The following is a 20,860-nucleotide window of genomic DNA, read 5'->3' on the forward strand; positions in this document are numbered from 1 at the left end:
AGTTTTGTTGCTAATTAATTATTATTTCCTACCTCTTAATTAAAAAAAGTTAACTAATTATTTATTTTGTTAAGTAAATGCAGAATTTGTAGTAGCTGTGTTTTTATAAATATTTATATTATTGCTCGCGACGTAGGTAGGCAGTGGCAGTGCTGATTTTTTTTACTATTATTATTATTAATATTTATTATTAAATCGTTTATTATTTATGTAAATTAACGGTGCAGTTATTAATTATTATTAATCACGTCGGATACTGGATTGTCCATGACGGGGTTTAATTTTTTATTTCCCAGAATTATCCATAAATCTTTAACTATAATATATACATATATATGTATGTATTATTCGAATTTATAAATAAATTATAAACTAGCGAGCATGTGAAGTATATAGACCACGTTCATTTAAAAAAGGAACAAAAAGAATTCAGTGGAGCACAAATTTGTCATTGCACAGCTTTGCGATGTTTGACGCACATTATTATTTAATTAATTATTCACTGTCCTGTAGATTTAAATACTTTATGTAATATATTTATTATTATTATTATTATTACTACTTTAATTCTCATCATGGACTCTCCATTACTGCCGTCGGTGAGACAATCGTCCATTTTCATTTTATAAATAATATATTTACATCATATATTATTGCTAATTGTTTATTATTATTATATAAATTATGACATATTAATAACGTAAATTTTTTTTTGTTTTCGTAATAGATAAAAAATGTTTTAAGAAGTAAGAGATAAATTATTTTCATTTTAAAATATTCATGGAAATAATAATAATCTGTTGAGTTTTTGTTAATGACAAATTATTGGTATTCAAATGGGGGGTTATTTAGTGACAGGAGTTTATTATTATTGTTAAATAATATTTTATAATTTTAAGAATGACTGCGATTATTTTTTTATGGCCAATGAATGCTCACGGGTTTTACTTTTATTTTTTTGAATTTTTATTTCAGTTAAAAAAAAAAAAATTAACTTTTTATTTTTTTTCAGAAATTATATTTTTTATTTATTACTGATTATTATTTATTTTTATTTGTATTTTATATTAATTTTTTATTTTTTTTTTAGGTAGGAATTTTTATTGAGTTCCAGATCATAAATTAATTTATAATAAAATATTATTAATTTGTTATTTTATTTGTTTAATTATTTTTGACGTTTAATGAATGAATTTGAATGAATAAGCATGTATAGTTGTATAATTGAGTGTATGTTAACAAATGGTAACTGAATAAACACAAATTAATATTGAGTTGCGTTACAGTGCCAGGAAATCCCCAGGACGTCACAGCAACAGCTTTGAATTCAACGACAATTAGAGTTGAATGGAAACCACCGCGAATTAATGACCAAAATGGCGTTATCAGAGGCTATCATGTTCATGTACAAGAAGTTAGAGAAGAGGTATTGTTTACTGTTGTATTCATTTAAAACAGTTAATATCCGGCATTCTACATAACCCTCGAAATCATATTACACGCGTCCAATATTTCTGCTAAATTGATCTGATGGTTTTTATGATTCAAAGTTGGCAACAGTGACTCCGGCATTTTGAATTCATTTTGACTATGGGCATATTCCGAAACGCGATGCACTTTGTGTAGATTAATGTTGCGGCAGTGTAATTTCGCCACCTAAATTAACAATTCAAATTCAAATAATTTGTATGAATATTTTCATCAAAATTCCCTTGAATAATTTTGAAATTTTAAATTTCGCGCCAACTTTGCGCTTTGCATGCAGCACGTTTTGGAATGTGCATTATACTGGACTCGCCATTTTGAATTTGTGAGCCATTTTGAGTTGAAAAATTGGAACTAGATCAGAGTCACCAAAGTCACTAAATAAAAACCGATCTCTAATTTAATTACTTAATTTTAATTAAAGATTTGAAGACATTTCTTCAATCAATAAGTTGATAATTTGAAAAAAACAATTGCTCATTAATTATTTTTGAAGGGTAAGGATTTGCTGAATGAACCAATACGCCGAGATGTCCACGAGGACGGTGTCTTGGCAATCAACGTCACGGATTTACAACCGGATACAAAGTATTATGTCCAAGTGGCTGCTCTGACGCGAAAAGGGGACGGGGACCGGTCGCCTCCTGTGCACGTTAAGACTCCTGGTGGTGTGCCAAATAGGCCACAAGTCAACGTCAAGTACTTAACAAAATGATTAATAATAAATGATGTTACTGAACAAGATTTAAATTTCGAACAATAATTACTGATGATTATTTTTCGTTTATTCTCAGGGTAATCAATCAAGATCCAATAGTCCTCGAGCTGGAGTGGGCGAAACCAAGTGAACCAGCTGGACAATTAACGGGTTACCGGGTTAAATACGGAATTAAAAATCAAACATTGAAAGAAGAATTTATAAAAGATATTAATCAGTTTACATTCAAAATTAAAGATGTCGGTAAGTTATCTATCTATTGATTAGATGTCGCCATTTTCGGGCTGTAGACAGCAATGACGAGATATTTAATCATTTTTTAAAAATGTTTCAGAACGTGGAGTTCATTATGAATTTCGTATCGCTGGTGAGAATCAAAACGGAATTGGCCAAGAAACTGTACGTTACTGGGAGAGTCCCGAAGGTGAACCGTCAGGTCCGCCGACGAATCTCACCTACACATTCCAGACCCAAGACACCGTGTGCGTAAAATGGAGCGAACCCGCGCGACGCCATCGAAACGGGCAGATAATCCGCTACGACGTCGAGTTCCACAAGAAAAATGACCACAGCACGATCGAGGCGCGTAACACCACACAGGAACGCGCTGTGTTCACGAACCTCGAAGAGGCAACGGAATATGTGTTCCACGTGCGTGCGCACACAGTTCGCGGCGCGGGACCGTACTCGGAAAAAATAACGATAGTTACCGAGAAAGACATCGGACGCGCGCCCCTATACGTTAATGCAGTAGCGACCTCTGAATCAAACGTAGAAGTTTGGTGGGAGCCCGTGCCCAACCGCGACAAAATAATAGGCTACAAAATATTCTACACGATGACAGCGGTCGAGGACTTGGACCAGTGGAAGCAGAAATTTATCGGCATGACCGAGTCCGCGGACCTCGAAAACCTGGAGCGTGACACTGCCTACGCGATCGCTGTTGCTGCGCGATACAAAAACGATATTTTGGGTCGTCTCAGTCAAAAAGTCACCGTTAAAGTAAAACCTGAAGACGTCCCGCTAAACTTACGCGCGTCTGATACCTCGACGCACTCGATGACTCTCTCCTGGACTCCGCCGATAAGACTGAATCCTACGGGCTACAAAGTATCCTTCGATGCAATAAAAGAATTTGTCGATTCCCAAGGAATCACCCAAACCCAAATAGTGCCTCGCAGAACGATACGTCTTGACGCGACCGCGACCACTACGACGATCGACGAGTTGCAGCCATTTACCACTTACAACGTCAACGTCAGCGCAATTCCCACTGACGGGTCGTACAAACCGCCGGCTAAGATCACAGTGACCACGCAAATGGCCGCGCCTAAGCCCATGGTCAAGCCTGACTTCTATGGGGTCGTCAAGAAAGAGGAGATTCACGTTATTTTGCCTCAGGCTTCTGAGGAATACGGACCAATAGCTTATTATTATTTGATCGTTGTGCCTGAGGACAAGGCGACTGCGCACAAACAGCCCGACGAATTTACCGAGGACATGATTACCGGGAAAAATGCAAAACAAGATCCAGAAAACGCCCCCTACATCGCCGCTAAATTTTCTCACAGAACTATTCCGTACACTTTTCAACTGGGCAGCGGGGATGATTACGAAGGTTATGTCAATAAAAAGCTAGATCTTACTAAACGATATAGAATTTTTGTACGCGCGATTGTCGATACTCCCAAAAAGGTAATTTTTTATCGACCGTTGATAAATTTTCAGCCTAATTAATGCCTTTATTTTTTTTTAATTATCCAGCATCTTTATACGTCATCACCCTTTTCGGAATATTTATCACTCGACATGCGAGAAGTGCCGCCCGGGGATCCACCGAGCCGACCAAACCCCGACAACCCGCCCGACGGAAACCCCGAAGTGTCGGTAACAAACAGCGGACAGGAACCGGGAATGGTTTGGGTAATTGGCCCAGTGATAGCCGCCTTAATGGTCAGCATTTGCATCGTCTTGCTGTTCGTAGTCAGGAAGTAAGTATTAGCTTCATTAAGAGCCTGGTCTTTTAGTGTCAGCAATTAGTGTAAATATTAGTCGGTAATAAATATACAATCATACTATTAATAATATTATTTATAAATTTTGGCATTCAACTAGACGCAGACAGCCGTGCAAAGCGCCCGATCAAGCAGCAGTGACGAGGCCTCTGATGGCCGCGGACATAAGTTCAAACCACGCGCCGTCAGATCCCGTTGAGATGCGTCGTCTGAATTTCCAGACACCCGGAATGATATCGCACCCGCCGATACCCATCAGTGAGCTCGGGAATCACATCGAGAGGCTGAAGGCAAACGATAACCTAAAATTCAGCCAAGAGTACGAGTCGATTGAACCGGGCCAGCAGTTTACGTGGGACCATTCCAATATGGAAGTCAATACATCGAAAAATCGCTACGCAAATGTCATTGCGTATGACCATTCGCGTGTGATTCTCCAAACAATCGACGGAATACCAGGATCTGATTACATCAATGCCAACTACTGCGACGGATATCGAAAGCAGAACGCGTATGTGGCCACCCAAGGACCCTTGCAAGAAACTTTCGCCGATTTCTGGCGCATGTGCTGGGAACTGCGCACTAGCACTATTGTGATGATGACCAAACTCGAAGAGCGCACGCGCATTAAGTGCGACCAGTACTGGCCGACCCGTGGCGCTGAAACTTACGGGCAAATGACCGTTACAATAAGTGACGTACAAGAATTGGCGACTTATTGCATCAGGACATTCCAAGTTTGTCGCACGGGTTACACAGACCGGAGGGAAATAAAGCAGCTGCAGTTCACCGCCTGGCCAGATCACGGCGTACCGGAACATCCGGCGCCATTTTTACAGTTTTTACGTCGGGTAAAAACGCTCAATGTACCTGATTCTGGTCCGCTCGTTGTCCACTGCAGCGCTGGTGTCGGCAGAACTGGTTGTTTCATTGTAATAGACTCGATGCTCGAACGCATAAAACACGAAAAAATGATAGACATTTACGGACATGTCACTTGTTTACGCGCCCAACGTAATTATATGGTACAAACAGAAGACCAGTATATATTTATACATGACGCGTTATTCGAGGCGGTGATTTGCGGGTTCACAGAAGTGCCGGCACGTAATTTGCACTCGCACATACAGAAACTTATGCAGACCGAACTGGACAACATAACGGGAATGGAACTTGAATTCAAAAAACTTTCTAACATAAAAGCCGACTCGACGCGATTCATATCCGCGAACTTGCCCTGTAATAAACACAAAAATCGGTTGGTTCATATTCTGCCTTATGAGTGTACGCGAGTTTGTTTGCAGCCGCAACGTAGCATTGAAGGATCGGATTACATAAATGCGAGTTTCATCGATGGTTATCGTTACCGCTGTGCTTACATCGCGACTCAAGGGCCGCTTAATGAAACCACCGACGATTTCTGGCGCATGCTCTGGGAGCACAACTCGACGATCGTCGTGATGCTGACGAAGCTGAAGGAAATGGGCCGTGAAAAGTGCCACCAGTACTGGCCGTCAGACCGCTCTATCAGGTATCAGTGCTTCGTGGTCGACCCGATCGCCGAGTACAATATGCCGCAGTATATACTCAGGGAGTTTAAGGTCACCGACGCACGAGATGGCGCCAGTCGCACGGTGCGGCAGTTCCAGTTCATCGACTGGCCGGAGCAGGGCGTGCCTAAGTCCGGCGACGGGTTCATTGACTTCATTGGACAGGTGCATAAAACAAAAGAACAATTTGGCCAGGATGGCCCTATTACGGTCCACTGTAGTGCGGGTGTTGGTAGAACTGGTGTTTTCATTACGCTGAGTATTGTTTTGGAGCGTATGCAGTATGAAGGAGTTGTTGATATCTTCCAGACAGTTAGAATATTACGTACGCAACGTCCTGCTATGGTTCAAACTGAGGTAATTTTTTTTTATTCATTAGTTCTAATAATTTATTTATAGTCCGTAATTTTCTTCAAATCGGTTGAGAAAAAATGCGATTTTACTGCTTCGAAATTTATTCCCGCGTAAAAAAATATTTAAATTTATTTTTAATGACTTTTTATTTTAAAAATTAATTTCGAATCAATTAATAATTTTTACGATACCTGCACTGAAAGCGTAAATTCTTGCCCAGTTTAGAGGAAAGTCGTTTTTTTCTTTTACGAGATAACAAATGATAAAAATTAGCGCATGCGCCATTCTTCCCTCAAATAGAGACAATAATTCAAACTTTCAAGTGCAGATCTAAAAAAAAACTGTATACACACCTCGAAGAAAAGTAGGACGTCCCAATCCGCGTGTTTGCGACCCTTGGGTAGGCAATTATACACGCGTGGAATGTCCTACTTTCCTCTCTAGGTGTGTAATAGACTATTTCATGACACCAGCATCGAAAGTTTCAGTGTCTCTGCGCCAGTCGTAACAAACTAATTTCAGTCCTATGCCGCAAATTAATATTAGGAAACGCGTAAATTGCAAATGCTTTCAGTCAGCGGGCAGAAACAAACTCGTTTCGTCCCTGGGGAACAAAAAATAGTATATTACACACCTAGGGCAGTAAAGTAAGAAATGTCTCAGATCACGTGTAATTGTTGGCCAAGGCGAAGCCTCCGTCGAGGAGAAAAATAGTATACACATCTTGGGAAGTAAATAAGAAAGCCTCAGATTACATGTGATCTGAGACATTTCTTACATTACTGCCCTAGGTGTGTAATATACTATTCTGCCTGCGGACTGAGAGCTTTCGCAATTTAAACTCTGATACTTGTCATTTTTTTAATAGTAATTTTAGACGATTAATTTTATTTACGCAAATGACAGTTTTGACTGTGATTAAGTTTTATAAAAATTAGTGTCAATAATAAATAGTATTTATAGTTTCTGCTTAATTATAAATTGCAAATGACAATTTACGCTTACACTAATAGTCGGTCTTGAATTAATTTGTTTCTGACTGACCGCTGACATTGAAACTTTAAGTTCCAATGCAGGTAATCAGAATGAAACAGGATTTCAGACTGCGGGTGGTCAGCCAACTTCACCCTGGTCTGAAATCGTTTTGTTCCATCCTTCGTCACACAATATACTATTTATCTTACAGATCATAAATAAATATTAAAATATATGAATGTATTTCTGTGTTTAGGATCAATATCAGTTTTGTTATCGTGCTAGTTTGGAATACTTGGGATCATTTGACCACTATGCCAACTGACAAGAAGAAATCCGCGAGCCCAGAGAGCCAACGAGAGACCGGGGAGAGCGTCACATAAGAAGTCGTGAGAGTACTGGCGAAAGAGCTAAGATACGCCGAGTTTAGTTTCTCTAAATCTCAGACAATTAACATAAATAAATTTTTTATTAATAATTAATATCAATGCATAAATTAATAAAAATAGTTAACGCTTATGACGGTTGAGTCGTTGTGTTTGCAAGCTCGTCGGGTTTTTAGAGGTAATTAACTTACGGACAATTACCGGTAACGATGCTACGGGGTTTAGAGCACTTTGATGATTTAAAATGTACTTGATAACCATCAATTAATTCAACTCCCATTATATATTTTTTATTATTTTTTTACTTTTTTTTAAATTTCATTTACGAACAAATCAATTATGTCTATCAGTATATAGAGAGAGTAACAATAATTATTACAATTAATTATTAATTAAGTCGTTTGATTAACGAAGACTGCCATTGGGCGCGCGGACCGGTGTTTTTAAATTTAAATGTCGAACAAAAAATATGAAACCGGTGACACGTAAAGTTTCTTTTGAAACAGAGCCTTAAAGAGTTTCGATGCGAACAAATAAAATAATTGTCCATAAAAAAAAAAAATGATTTACAAGGAGCCCTCCGTCTATAGATTTTTCTCAGTTGATAATTATCATAGTGTAGCTATTAATTAATTGATTAATTAATTATTATTAATTATAAATTATAAATTATTGTAGATAATGAATGGGAGTTAATCGAAAAGTAATTAAGGTAGTAGGCAATTAATTAATCGAGTCGACACATATCGGTATGGAAATTGATTTTCAGGTTTTATAAAAAATTAATTATAATGATAATAATTAATTTATTAAACGCTCTGTCATTATAGACTGAGGTACTTATACTTAAAACGATAATATCTGAATCTTATCTAAATATCGTCCCCTTTTTACCCGCTCTCTTTTTTAGAAGGATTTAAAATTTTTATGACAATTTATTATTATCCAATTACGAGATAGTTTAATTAATTAATAATTAATTCAATCAATCAATCAATCAATCTTTTGACAGTTTTTTAAAATAAAATCGTTCAATATTTAAACTAACGCCGAAATTTTTAAATTATTAGGCGACGTTTGACGATCGTTTAAATAATTTTATCGGTATTTTGTAATTGGTCGCTATATGACGGAAGTTTAAATTTCCTATGGTAAAATAACCTCAAAATTTTATTTTAATTTTTCTTAAACAATCGATAGAATTTTTATTTATTTTATTCTAAAGTTTTTTAATTGGGTTCAAAAAAAATTTTTAAATAACCGAATTTTAAGAATTTTTTTTTTTTAAATCAAACGGAATTTATAATTAGGGTCCATGGGTAAATTTTACTCAAATTACTAAAAGTAATTGATATATTTATGGTATGGTAATTTTTCCGATTTTAAACTCGGGTAATTTTTCCGCGCGGTTATTTTACGCGAAGAGGGGGGAGCTGCTCTAGCTCTGAGTTTTTTCCGAATGCACCCAGACAAAAAAATAAACTCGGAATTTTTAATTTTTATTAATAATTTATTAATTATTTTCATTAGTTGCGCGGTAAATTTAAATATTTAAAGAATAAATTATTAGAAACGAGAAAAATTAAAAATCGTATGTCAAAATAAAATGGCGGCAGATCATGACAGAAAAATATTTAAAATATTTAAAAAGAAAACACTTGAGTGTTTGAACAAACCTTGGCGGGGAAATAATATGCAGAAGGGTGTCCTAATACACTTGGAGATTTAATTTGAATTTTTCCAAGTGTATTCCAGCTAAAAAAACGTTACTTAACTGCTATTTCCCACCAAACGATGCCAGATGAGTTTAAACAGGAACTTGCAAGTTATCAGCATCAGCAATTTGCAACACTTTACACTCGAACTGAACATTTAACACTTCACACTCGCGCTGAACACTTAACATTGCACTAGCACTGAACACTCAACACTTAACGACAGCACAAACACTTTTCACAATTTAAATTTTACAAACACTGCACAATTAATTTAAACAACAACTATGACGCCACTGCACTACTGTATTTCAATTCAAACGTAACGATCTGGACGTTTACTGCCACTTTCGATGATACTGACTGCCGCTATCGAACCGTCAGTTGATACAAAGCAATCGATTTTGCGATTCATCGACCCCCACTTTAGCAAAAATTTTGAACGTCGAATACAGGGACGCGCAGTAGCGCCAACGGCGCGAAATTTCAAAATTTAAATTTAATCATTTTATTTAAAATTATTTGTGTCAATATTATATTAATTAGGGTGCATTCGGAAATACTCTAGCTCTAGCTCCCACTATATGACAACGCTGTGAGTGTGAATGTGGCAGATATCAGACAAATTTAAATTATAAATAAATAGAAGAAACAATTAAAAAAATAATAATTATAAAAAATTCACTTATCAATTTTATAATTTTTTGAATGTGCATTTTTTAAAAATTTAGTTTTATTAATTATACTCTATTTATTTATAGATTTGAATTTGTCTGATGTCACAGTCATTGTAAATGTAGCAGATATGAAACAAATTTTAAATTACAAATAAATGAATTAAACAATTAAAAATGTAAAAATAAAAATAATGCACGTACTAATTTTCAAATTCTCTAAATGTGTATTTTTTTAAATTTCATTTAATTTACATTTAATTCACTTTTTTTTTAATTTTTTAAATCAACAATTGACAGCTATATTCACACTCATGATCCTGAAGTTGACAGCCAATCACCGAATTTTCGGATCGTTTTTTCGCGAAAAAATTACAAAAAAAATATTCACATGTAGAAAATTTTAAAAACTACAGGTGCAATTTTTTCAAATATTTGTTTTATAATTTATTGTTTAAAAAAAAAAATCCAAAAATTGTTCGACGTCGACTAACTTCAGTATCGTTCACACTCATATGGCGACGCTTGGCTAGAGCATTTCCAAATGCACCCAGGGTAGAGGTAATTTAAACTCTGATGATTTTACCGCGCGATTATTTCACCGCGAGGGATGGGGAAATTTTACCATAGGGTTAATTAGACAGTTGTATAGAGACTTAACCAATAAAATAATTTGTGCTCATTAAAAAAATATAAAAAAAATTGCCATACTGCCAAAATCGACAATGCTATTGCCAATATGCAGAAAAACTTAATTAATTAAATAATTAATAATAAAATAATTGGAATGTCATTAATATAATTATAAATACTACCAATAAATCTTAGGTAGCTAACAATTAATATAATTGTTATAATTATAGTTTTTAATAATAAATTATAAATAATGAAAATAAATAATTATAAAAACGCCATTAGGTCACGACTAACGAAATGAATGAATGTCATAAATGTGTACGGTGCCTATATGTGTATTTAATTATAAATTATTATTTTATTGTATGTAGCGAAATGAGCGACAGGATTTATTTTATAATAATAATAATAATATAAATAGTTATTAATTATTAATTATTGGTATTATTATTATTTCAAATCTATTTGGATAAGAGCACTGTATGTTAATTGCACGCAACGTCACTTCCAGGCCTCTGATTTTATTTTTATAACCGCATGTACAAAGTTACAATTTTTACTCGTAATGTCATTGATAATTTTAATTTACTAATTTAATAATCAGTTGTTTTTAATAAAAAGATCAGTAGGTCTGTTAAATCTTAAAACAAATTTTTGATAATTAGATCTATAACTTTATGAAAAATATATAAAGTTAAAATCCGGGAAGAAAATACTTAGATATGATGATATATGAAGTCAAAAGCAGAGGTAGTTGTTTATCTGATCACATTCATCATATATGATCATATTTCATCAGATATGCAGCTGTATTTACTTTTATAGTTTCATGTAATTTATATGATATCAGATATAATTATATACATAAATCTATATGATCATATATGACTGGTTGTATCTGATCAAATATCTGATCATATATCATTAAATATGACACTGGATTTACAGTTTCATGTAATTTATATGATATCAGATATAATTATACACATAAATCTATATGATCATATATGACTGGTCATATTTGATTAAATAAAAAATATAGCAATATCTGATATCATAAAATTATATACACTGATACAGTTAAATATCTGATCATATATCATCAAATATGACACTGGATTTACGTTTATAGTTTCATGTAATTTGTATAATATCAGATGTAATTATATATATAAATCTATATGATCATATATAACTGGTAATATCTGATTAAATAAAAATAAATAGCAATATCTGATATTATATGAAATTATAAATACTGACACTGTTAAATATCTGATCATATATGATCATATATCATCAGATGTGATACTGGTTTTACAATTAAAGTTTCATGTTATTTCTATGATATCAGATATAATTATATATGATCACATATGGCCACTCATATTGACCTAGATACTGAAAACCGTAATATCTGATGATCTATAAAATCAGAAGTCCCGTTGTAATTATATGTGATCATATAAGTTTATATATAATTATATTTGAGGTTATATGATTATATCTCATTATTTCTTCTCGGTAATTTTTAGCCTGTATGGACAATAAACACAATTATTTATAACCTGTTCAAAATAATTCAAAAATAATCGTATATTTTTACGATAGCAATTAACTTGATAATTGAAGTATTGGAAAATTTGTTTTGTGCTAATCGATGAATTGATAGATTTTTTTATTTACTTATTAAAGCGGACAGGGGCCAGAAGTTGCGATTAATGTGTACATAAATGCACCGTCTGTCATGTTTAGTGTTAAATAAAGTATGTTGATAAGATAAAAATAATATATACATAGATTTATATATATATGAATATATAAATATATAAATACAAATGAATAAAAATAAATATAAATATATAAATATATTACGAACATTCTAAAAGAAGTTGAACAAAAGAAGAAAACAATGATATGAAAAATAGGTTATGGTTTGAACAAAGTATCCGGTTTAGATTTGAAACAAAGATGAAAGAATAATGAAAATGGATAATTCAAAAACGCACTGTTATATTTTAAAAAATATCATCAAACCCGTAAAAGTTTAGCTTATTTAATAGATTTTTTATATTGCGTAATGTCATCTTTTTTATATATTTTTACGATATAAAATTAACATATTAAATATAATTATTTACGCGATTAATGACAGTTATTAATTGTATTAAACAATTGATGTAATTGAATTTTTTCCGGAATAATTAATTAATAATCGAGGGTAAAGTAGATTTATTTAGAGTATTAATATTACGATTACGTATTTACGGTTAGTTAAAGTTTTAATTGTTAGCGAACAAACTTCGATGAATCCAGTACTTGTATTTGTGAATAACGCATTTAATATATGTAAATTTATTTAGGGTACGTATAAGTCAATTTTAAACTTCACTTAAAGCCACAAATTTATATTTTATTCAATTTTTAGTGGACTTGGGTATTTTATCGTGTATCATGTGTAATCTAGTCGAAAAGTCCATCCATTGTTTCGTTAATCATTTTTTTAAACTATTAATTACTCATTAATCATTTTAATCAACTTCTTAATCAATTGGCATTGAAATTTATCCGGGATTCGAAACTACAGAATTATCAACGATAAATAAAATGGGAATTTGAAGGAAATTGAAACTAACCTCGAAATTTGATTGCAAACAAGAAAATTTAAAATTGCGCGCGAAAAGATTCATTTTTAAATTCCATTTATTTTTAAAATTTACCGATCACCGGCTTCGTTATAAAATTTTCACTAAAAAAAATGACGATACAAACCGGCCGCCATTTTAAAAAAATTAACCAATAGAATCAATGAAAATAAATTCTGGCCTCAAATAATCTGCGGTTCCGAATCGAATGAACTTCAAAATTTTAAATAAAAATTAATTTTATAAATAAAATAAAAAAAAATATGGTGGCTTTAAGTGTCGAATGTCAATCATAACTTATTTTAAAACAAAGAAAACAACAATACTGCCAATTGTTTCGTATATTGACAACATATTAATGAACTATAAAAAGTAATATTTGACTTCTTATCCATTCCATGTCAGTGTATTTTTTTTCTATACTTTTATTATCATTTTTTATTTAAATATAAATTTATATTGTATTCAATTGTATAATTTTTAATATATGAATTAATAAGTAACTATAAAAATTTAATTAATTAATTAATGTATCAGTTAATTTAAAAAATCATCTGGCGATTCCATTTCTCAACGATATCTATTATTAACACACGAATTAAAAATCCTGTTGTTTTTCATTGTTTGTTGATTAAACAAAGAAATCCTAACCTCGAATTTTTAATGAGTGTCAATGCAGCAGACACCAGACAAATTTAAAATTATAAATGAATCGAGTAAATAATTAATAAAATAAAATTTTTAAAAAATGCGCATTTGAAAAATTTTGAAGTCAACAAGTGCATTTTTTGTAATTATTTAAAAAAAATTTATTTACTCCTTATTTATAATTTTAAATTTGTCTGCTGCATTGACACTCATAATTTTTAATGTATCGATTTAAAATTTTTTAATTAATTGACTAATTTTTTTTAAACTGTGTAAAGATTTATTGTATTAATCGAAATATTTTTCTTGTAATCTCATAGTCTATTGTAACAAAATAAATTGTTTTATCATGGAATTATAAATACTAATTAATAACTAATTAATTAATGAATTAATAAATTAATAAATAATAATAATAATAATCCATGTGAAATAATTAAGAGCAGCGTTAACTTTTACGAGTGATGTAAAAATAGCAATTTGAAATATAAAATAAAGTTAAATAAATAAATAATAAAATAAATTCTGGGGATTTAATAAAATAACGTTGAGATAATGGATAATTATTTTGTGATACTTTCTTGCCAGATATAAACAACAACAGGCTGAGACAAATATATTAAATAAAATAAAAAAATAAATGTTACTCATGGACAACAAGACGAATGAAATTATTGTGTAATAGAAATAAATAAATGAATAATTAATTAAAATATTATGAGGATTAATGATGTGAAGAAGAATACCATGTACATTATTGTATTGCCTTTGGCATAGAATAGAAACTAACAGTGTAATGTCTTCTCTTATTTATTTATTATCCTTCATAAGTAATTAGCCAATTAGTAGCCAATAATTATCTTTTATTTCCTCACTTGCGCGCTAGTAAACGCAGTCATTATTTATGAGTAATTATTTACAATTTTTATTTATGATAAACTCTGTGTAGTTTCATTTATATTTAATTACGCGAATGTTTCATTAGATCATGGAAGATGGCGACTGACTAGGTGCCGTTGGCGGGCTCTTGGTCATCATCGACGACATAACCTGCAACAAATAATAATTCATTTATTAATTAATAGTTTTTCTAAGCGAGTCCACTCTTTGTTTCAATAAAATTTGATCATTAATTTGTTTTTTCCAACGAGTGGACACGAGTAATTATGGCCATTAATTATAAAAAGCGTTCGGTCATTAATAGGGACAAGATTTTTCCTAATTTTTGAAATGAGTAGTTCAAATTTTTGATATAACAGGGAAAATATCGGTCTTAGTAAAAAAGTTATTTAACAAAAGTTGTAGGAAATTTAATTTTAATAAAAAAATGTCTCTTATGATTTTCTTGTACGATCAATATTTTTACCGTAATTTCAAAATTAAGATTCATAATAAATGATTCAAAACTTTGATAATTATGAAAATGTTAATTTTGAAATTACGGCTTTCTTATTAGTCCTAAGAAAAAATTATAAGAGACATTTTTTTTATGAAATTAAATTTCATACAGCTTTTGTTTGAATAATTTTTTAATAAGACTAATATTTTCCCCGTAATATTAAAAATTTCACAACTAATTATTAATTATTTTTAAATTAACGCAAAAATCCTGGCCCTAGTCATTAAAAAAAAATCTGAAAATGTTGATTTGCAGGACCACCAAAACTTTCTGCTATTTTTGAGTTTATTTGAGAATATTAAAAATTTCACAACTAATTATTAATTATTTTTAAATTAACGCAAAAATCCTGGCCCTAGTCATTAAAAAAAAATCTGAAAATGTTGATTTGCAGGACCACCAAAACTTTCTGCTATTTTTGAGCTCAGAAAGCTCAAACAAACGTTGCTTGTAAATTTTCGAGCTCGTCGAGCTCGAAAAGCTGTTGGACCGAAAGGACATTCATTTCATTGAAAAAAAAAAAATTTTTGCCGTACGATATCTTTGGAACGAATCATCCGATTCGAGCGTTTTCGGTGGCAATGGAAAGAGCTCACTAAGACTTAGAACTCGATACATTTTGTGGTAACTCGGGCCAGTCGATTGTGAGTTATACGAAAAAAACCTCAAAAGAACATTTTTTTAATTATTATTTTTTGCATAACTCGTAAGCTACTCGACCGATTGCCTTCAAAATCTATCGAGATCTAAGTGTTAATGATCCATATCGATTGCCGCCAAAAACATTCAAATCGGTTGATTCGTTCCAAAGATATCGTACGACAAAAATCAGTTTCCACACACGCACGGACGGAGGTCCATCTAAAAATGGTCAGAATAGTTTCCTAGGACATCAAAACGTCGAGATCTGATAAAAACTCGATTTTGAAAAACGGATCGAAACCGATAACTTCAGTTCTATTTAAAATTTTCTATTTTCCCAGAAAAATTTAAAATACGTACATTTTGCAAGACTTGTTTTTTAAAATAATCGCTCGTCGCCGCAGATAAATTTTGATCCTTGCCCATTTTGCACTTGATATATCCATAAAGATTTGCGCCATTTAGCATCGTGGCGATGCAAACAATCAGCAGCCATTTTATTCTAAGTCCAAACAACGCGACTATAAAAAACAAACACCACAACAGCGGGCAGATTATCAACGACAGCCAAAATATCCGTGCCTCCGACGGGTTGATGCGATTCTGCTGACGACCCTGAAAAACGGGCACATAAAAGTTTCAACTTGACAAATTAAAAAAAAAATAACATAAATATCTATATAAATAGTAAAAACCTTTCGTGACTCATAGACCCAGTGACTTTTTCCATCATCATCGACGTAATTCCACCATCTCAATCCAACCATTAGTCTACCGGTTATATTTTTGACTGTCCAGAAGTCCATCGACAGCAACAAAACGACGACAACAAAACTGGCAATGAAACTGTCAGAGAACCAGGTGCAAAACATGTAAACTATTATCGCTGCTGACCTAAATGCCAGGTGGAAAAATGTCACATATGGATGCCTATAAAAAAAAACAATTAGATGATAAACAATTGATAAATAAATGAATTAATTAATTTTTAATGAGACTAAAGTTAGCCGACGTCGAATTTTTTGAATTTATTCAAAACGATATATTATAAAAAAAAAAAAAATTATTCAAAAAAATTGCACTTATACCCAAGTAGCACAGAGACAACTTTAAGATGAGTGTCAACGTAGCAGACATCAGACAAATTTGAAATTATAAATAAATAGAGTGAACAAATAAAAAAAAAAAGTATTTATAAAAAATGCACTTATTAATTCAAAAAATTTTTTTTATGAATTATTTACTCTACTCATTAATAATTTTAAATTTGTCTGATGTCTGGTACATTCACTCATACTTCAAGATGACAGTAAAGTTAGCAGACATTTGAAATAAAAATAAATTTTTTTAAATAGATAAATAATGAAAAAAATATATTTCTAAAAAAATACACATGTAGAAAATTTAATAAATTATATGTGCAATTTTTCAAAATATTTATTTTTTTGTTGAAAAAAATCAAAATGTTGTTAAATGTCTGCTAACTTTATTGTCATTACTTTAAGATGTCTTTTAAAAGGATAAGAAAAATTTTTTTTTTGTCTCAAGTCACCTGTTTTTGTATAAATACGACAGAGACAGAGAAAATTTGTGTTGGTTTTCCTGTCTTATGCCAATTAAAAAGTCATTTAGATACGAGTGTCACCTGTGTCAAGTCTTTTAAGCAGATATTTTTTCGGTGACATAAATTTTTGATCGTTTTGTCAACATATTGGTATTATATCTTATCGATATATCAAAAAATAGCCTGAAAATTAATATCTTATTGATGTCACAGGCAAGTCTGCTACTCGAGTAATTTCTTAAATTTTCATGAGAGTAAATGCAGTTGACAATTGAAAATTTTTTAAATTTTCTAATCCCTGGTGGAAATTTCCACCATTAATTTATATAAATTAATAAAATGCAAGTAGAGTAAAAATGAAAAAATTTATGTTTAGAAAAATGCAAAATCCTCACGCGCATTTTTTTAAATTTCATTATTTTAATAAATTTGTTTATTCATTTTAAATTCATAAATTGTCTGATAATTTTTGAATTTTTTTAAAAATGACTATGAAAAAAAAAGTATTTAAAAAATTGCACTCATAGTTTTTTAAATTCTCTACATGCACATATTTTTAGTTTTTTTTTTTCTTCAAATTTAATTGTTTAAAAAAAATCCTAAAATTTTTAATTGTCTGCTAACTTCAGGATCACTAATTTTAATGACACTGAAGTTCGCCGCCGCCTGATAATTTTTGAATTTTTTTTTAAAAATGACATTATGAAAAAAAAAGTATTCAAAAAATTGCACTCATAGTTTTTTAAATTCTCTACATGCACATATTTTTAGTTTTTTTTTTCTTCAAATTTAATTGTTTAAAAAAAATCCTAAAATTTTTAATTGTCTGCTAACTTCAGGATCACTAATTTTAATGACACTGAAGTTCGCCGCCGCCTGATAATTTTTGAATTTTTTTTTAAAAATGACATTATGAAAAAAAAAGTATTCAAAAAATTGCACTCATAGTTTTTTAAATTCTCTACATGCACATATTTTTAGTTTTTTTTTTTCTTCAAATTTAATTGTTTAAAAAAAATCCTAAAATTTTTAAGTGTCTGCTAACTTCAGGATCACTAATTTTAAATAACCAAAAATATAAAAGTACTTCAATTTTCCACTTCGTACTTCATCTTCTTCTCCAAAAGCAACAGTATCGTCATCCATCAGCAATGGGACCTAAAAAAAATTGCTGGATAAGAACAAAAATTTATATAAAAAAAAAAAGACTAATTACTAACTGACATGATACTTAAGTTAGCTGACGTCTACTAATTTTTGGATTTTCTTAAAAACGGTACATTAAAAAAAAAAAAATGTTTCAAAAAATTGCACCTGTAGTTCTTTCAATTTTCTACATGTGCATATTTTTTTTTTTTTTTTTTAAATTGAATTGTTGTAAAAAAAAAAACTTAAAAAATTATTAATTGTCTGCTAACTTGAGGATCATCTAACTGGCGGCCTTTTATTAAAATTAAAATAAATACAAAAACCCTGACCTTTTTATCAACCCGTCAATAAAATAGTTAATTTATTGCTGTTAATTTTAATAGTAATATTAAATATAATTATCGTGTGCAATAGACAATATGTACGTCTAGAAAAGTATAAAAAGTAAATAAATAAATAGATAATTACCGTAGCAGATGCCATCATTGATCACTCACGGGAACTTTAAACCCACGTCAGTCTTGTTTTCCTGTAAACAGATTACAGAATAGATCAGCTGCTGGCTGTTGCAGTGAGTGCGCATGTCAGTAAAATAAAATCTTACGTCATGGTGGCGCTCAAGTACCGAACTTCAATGACCGTCATCAAGATGGCGGCGCTTTGTAATTCTTAATGATACTTAATAAAAAAAATAAGAATTATCGTCTGTAATAATTTAATTTTCACGCTAAAGTAATAAAATATGATTTATAAATGTACTTATTCTTTTTTTTACATCCAAGTAAAGAGAAAATTGGTACTATTAAATTTATGTAACGATTTATATTTTATTACCTTGCATGCATATGGTTATTTTTTAATGATAGAGAAAAAAAATTCAAGGTTGAATTTAAAAAGTTGATATTTTAAGGAGAAGGTTGACATTAAATCCTTGATAATAAGAGAGGAGAGATTTAAATTATGAAATTAATAAAATAATTTAAATGAATATCTCAAATATTGACATTTTAATTGCACAAGTAAATCGCGAAGCACTGGGCTGGCTCTGATTACCGTTTAAATAAGTATTAAATTGGGATATTTTATTACTTATATAAATTAAACATTGTTATTAATTGAAGTATTTAAATTTATGTATGAATAACTGAACAAATAAACTTAAAGTTGATACTTGTTAAGATTGAAAAGAATAATACATAATTTAGTGTCTGTTGCAACGGTGAGCTGTTAAATTTATTTAGTTGTCTGTGGTCAATAATTTTTAAAATAGTTGTGTGCATTTATCACGTAGTGGAATAGATTTATAGTAAGAGTTACTCTACAAAAGTAAGACTTGTTTAAAAAATACTATTGATAATAATTTGAAATTTCACGGTCCGGAAGTTAGCAGACAATTAACAATTTTTCGACGAATTAATTATGAAAAAAAAAAAAAAAAAAAATATGCACTTGTAGAAAATTAAAAAATCTACAAGTACAATTTTTTAAATGTTTTCTTTTTTTGTAATTTATCATAAAATTTTAAACGGTTTTAAAAAATTTTATGCGGTTAAATATGATCCTGGGCTTAGCAGACAATAAAAAATTTTCCGACTTTTTTTTTCGACAAATTGATTACGAGAAAAAAAAAACTAAAAAAATGCACATGTAGAAAATTAAAAAATCTACAGGTGGAATTTTTTAAATATTTTTATTTTTTTTATAATTTATCGTTTTTAAAAAAACGATAAACTTTCGTAACATTAATTAAATTTGTAATCAGGAATATTTAATACTAACATGTGTTAAAAAATTATTATTATAATTATTAAATATCAATGACTTATATTGGTCTGGGTTCGATTCCCAGTTCGGGCTATCTATATTTTTCTCAATTTATCTATAAATTGTCTTATTGAGAAGGTTATTTGCATGTTTGCATGTTTAGGTTTCCACTATATTTAAATGGGTATAATATATAGACATTTTTTTTTCATTATTAGTATGAAAATTTTTTTTTTATTGAAAAACGAAATTATCTATCTTTTAATTAATTATTATTTTGTTATGTAACTATCAGAAATTCTTTGAATTTAGTATTACAATAATTACTCATTTATTTAAGACAGTAATTAAATTTTAAATTAAATTTAACTCACAGATAACAATGAAAAATTTACAAAATCCTTTTCATTGATTATCTAAAATACTGACAGATTTAAATTTCTATTTATAAATTTTTATTCATCTGAGAAAACAATTTTTTATACACTGCAACAATAACATTTACATCAATTGTTTGAGTAAAAAAAAAACGTTTCTTTGT

General features: G+C 30.7%; 2 protein-coding genes across 10 annotated transcripts in view; one reads left to right on the forward strand and one right to left on the reverse strand.

Moving 5' to 3' along the window:
* The window catches only part of LOC130678584 (tyrosine-protein phosphatase Lar), a 297,465-nt gene extending 282,867 nt beyond the window's left edge, over positions 1-14,598 (forward strand). For all 7 annotated transcript variants that reach the window (XM_057485894.1, XM_057485893.1, XM_057485899.1 and 4 more), the window contains 7 exons: positions 1,287-1,426; positions 1,982-2,184; positions 2,280-2,446; positions 2,538-3,898; positions 3,968-4,194; positions 4,319-6,125; positions 7,354-14,598. In XM_057485894.1, the coding sequence (XP_057341877.1) occupies positions 1,287-1,426; positions 1,982-2,184; positions 2,280-2,446; positions 2,538-3,898; positions 3,968-4,194; positions 4,319-6,125; positions 7,354-7,422 (3,974 nt within the window). In that variant the 3' untranslated portion in view covers positions 7,423-14,598. The remainder of the gene's footprint in view (positions 1-1,286; positions 1,427-1,981; positions 2,185-2,279; positions 2,447-2,537; positions 3,899-3,967; positions 4,195-4,318; positions 6,126-7,353) is intronic.
* On the reverse strand, positions 14,596-19,138 carry LOC130678605 (uncharacterized Golgi apparatus membrane protein-like protein CG5021). 3 transcript variants are annotated; one of them, XM_057485932.1, is made up of 5 exons: positions 19,024-19,138; positions 18,494-18,564; positions 16,538-16,772; positions 16,203-16,445; positions 14,596-14,851 (listed from the first exon to the last, which is right to left on the reverse strand). In XM_057485932.1, exons 1-5 carry the CDS (start codon positions 19,039-19,041, stop codon positions 14,783-14,785), a joined length of 636 nt encoding a protein of 211 aa, XP_057341915.1. In that variant the 5' UTR covers positions 19,042-19,138; the 3' UTR covers positions 14,596-14,782. The 3 variants fall into 3 exon arrangements, with proteins under 3 accessions (XP_057341915.1, XP_057341914.1, XP_057341916.1); XM_057485931.1 differs by having other exon boundaries at positions 16,203-16,457; positions 19,024-19,137; XM_057485933.1 differs by lacking the exon at positions 19,024-19,138 and adding an exon at positions 18,885-19,017 and having other exon boundaries at positions 16,203-16,457.
* Between the last annotated feature and the right edge of the window lie 1,722 nt (positions 19,139-20,860).

This window comes from Microplitis mediator, chromosome 2 (genome assembly GCF_029852145.1).
Source record: "Microplitis mediator isolate UGA2020A chromosome 2, iyMicMedi2.1, whole genome shotgun sequence".
Classification (NCBI taxonomy): domain Eukaryota; kingdom Metazoa; phylum Arthropoda; class Insecta; order Hymenoptera; family Braconidae; genus Microplitis; species Microplitis mediator.

What these genes read in the sequence shown, in the direction of transcription:
- LOC130678605 (XM_057485931.1), bottom strand. An exon ending in GTACGAAGTGGAAAATTGAA is followed by an intron (nt 16,773 to 18,493) that starts GTACTTTTATAT and finishes TTTTTTTTATAG; the next exon opens with GCATCCATATGTGACATTTT. An exon ending in AAAAACAAGTCTTGCAAAAT is followed by an intron (nt 14,852 to 16,202) that starts GTACGTATTTTA and finishes TATTTGTTGCAG; the next exon opens with GTTATGTCGTCGATGATGAC.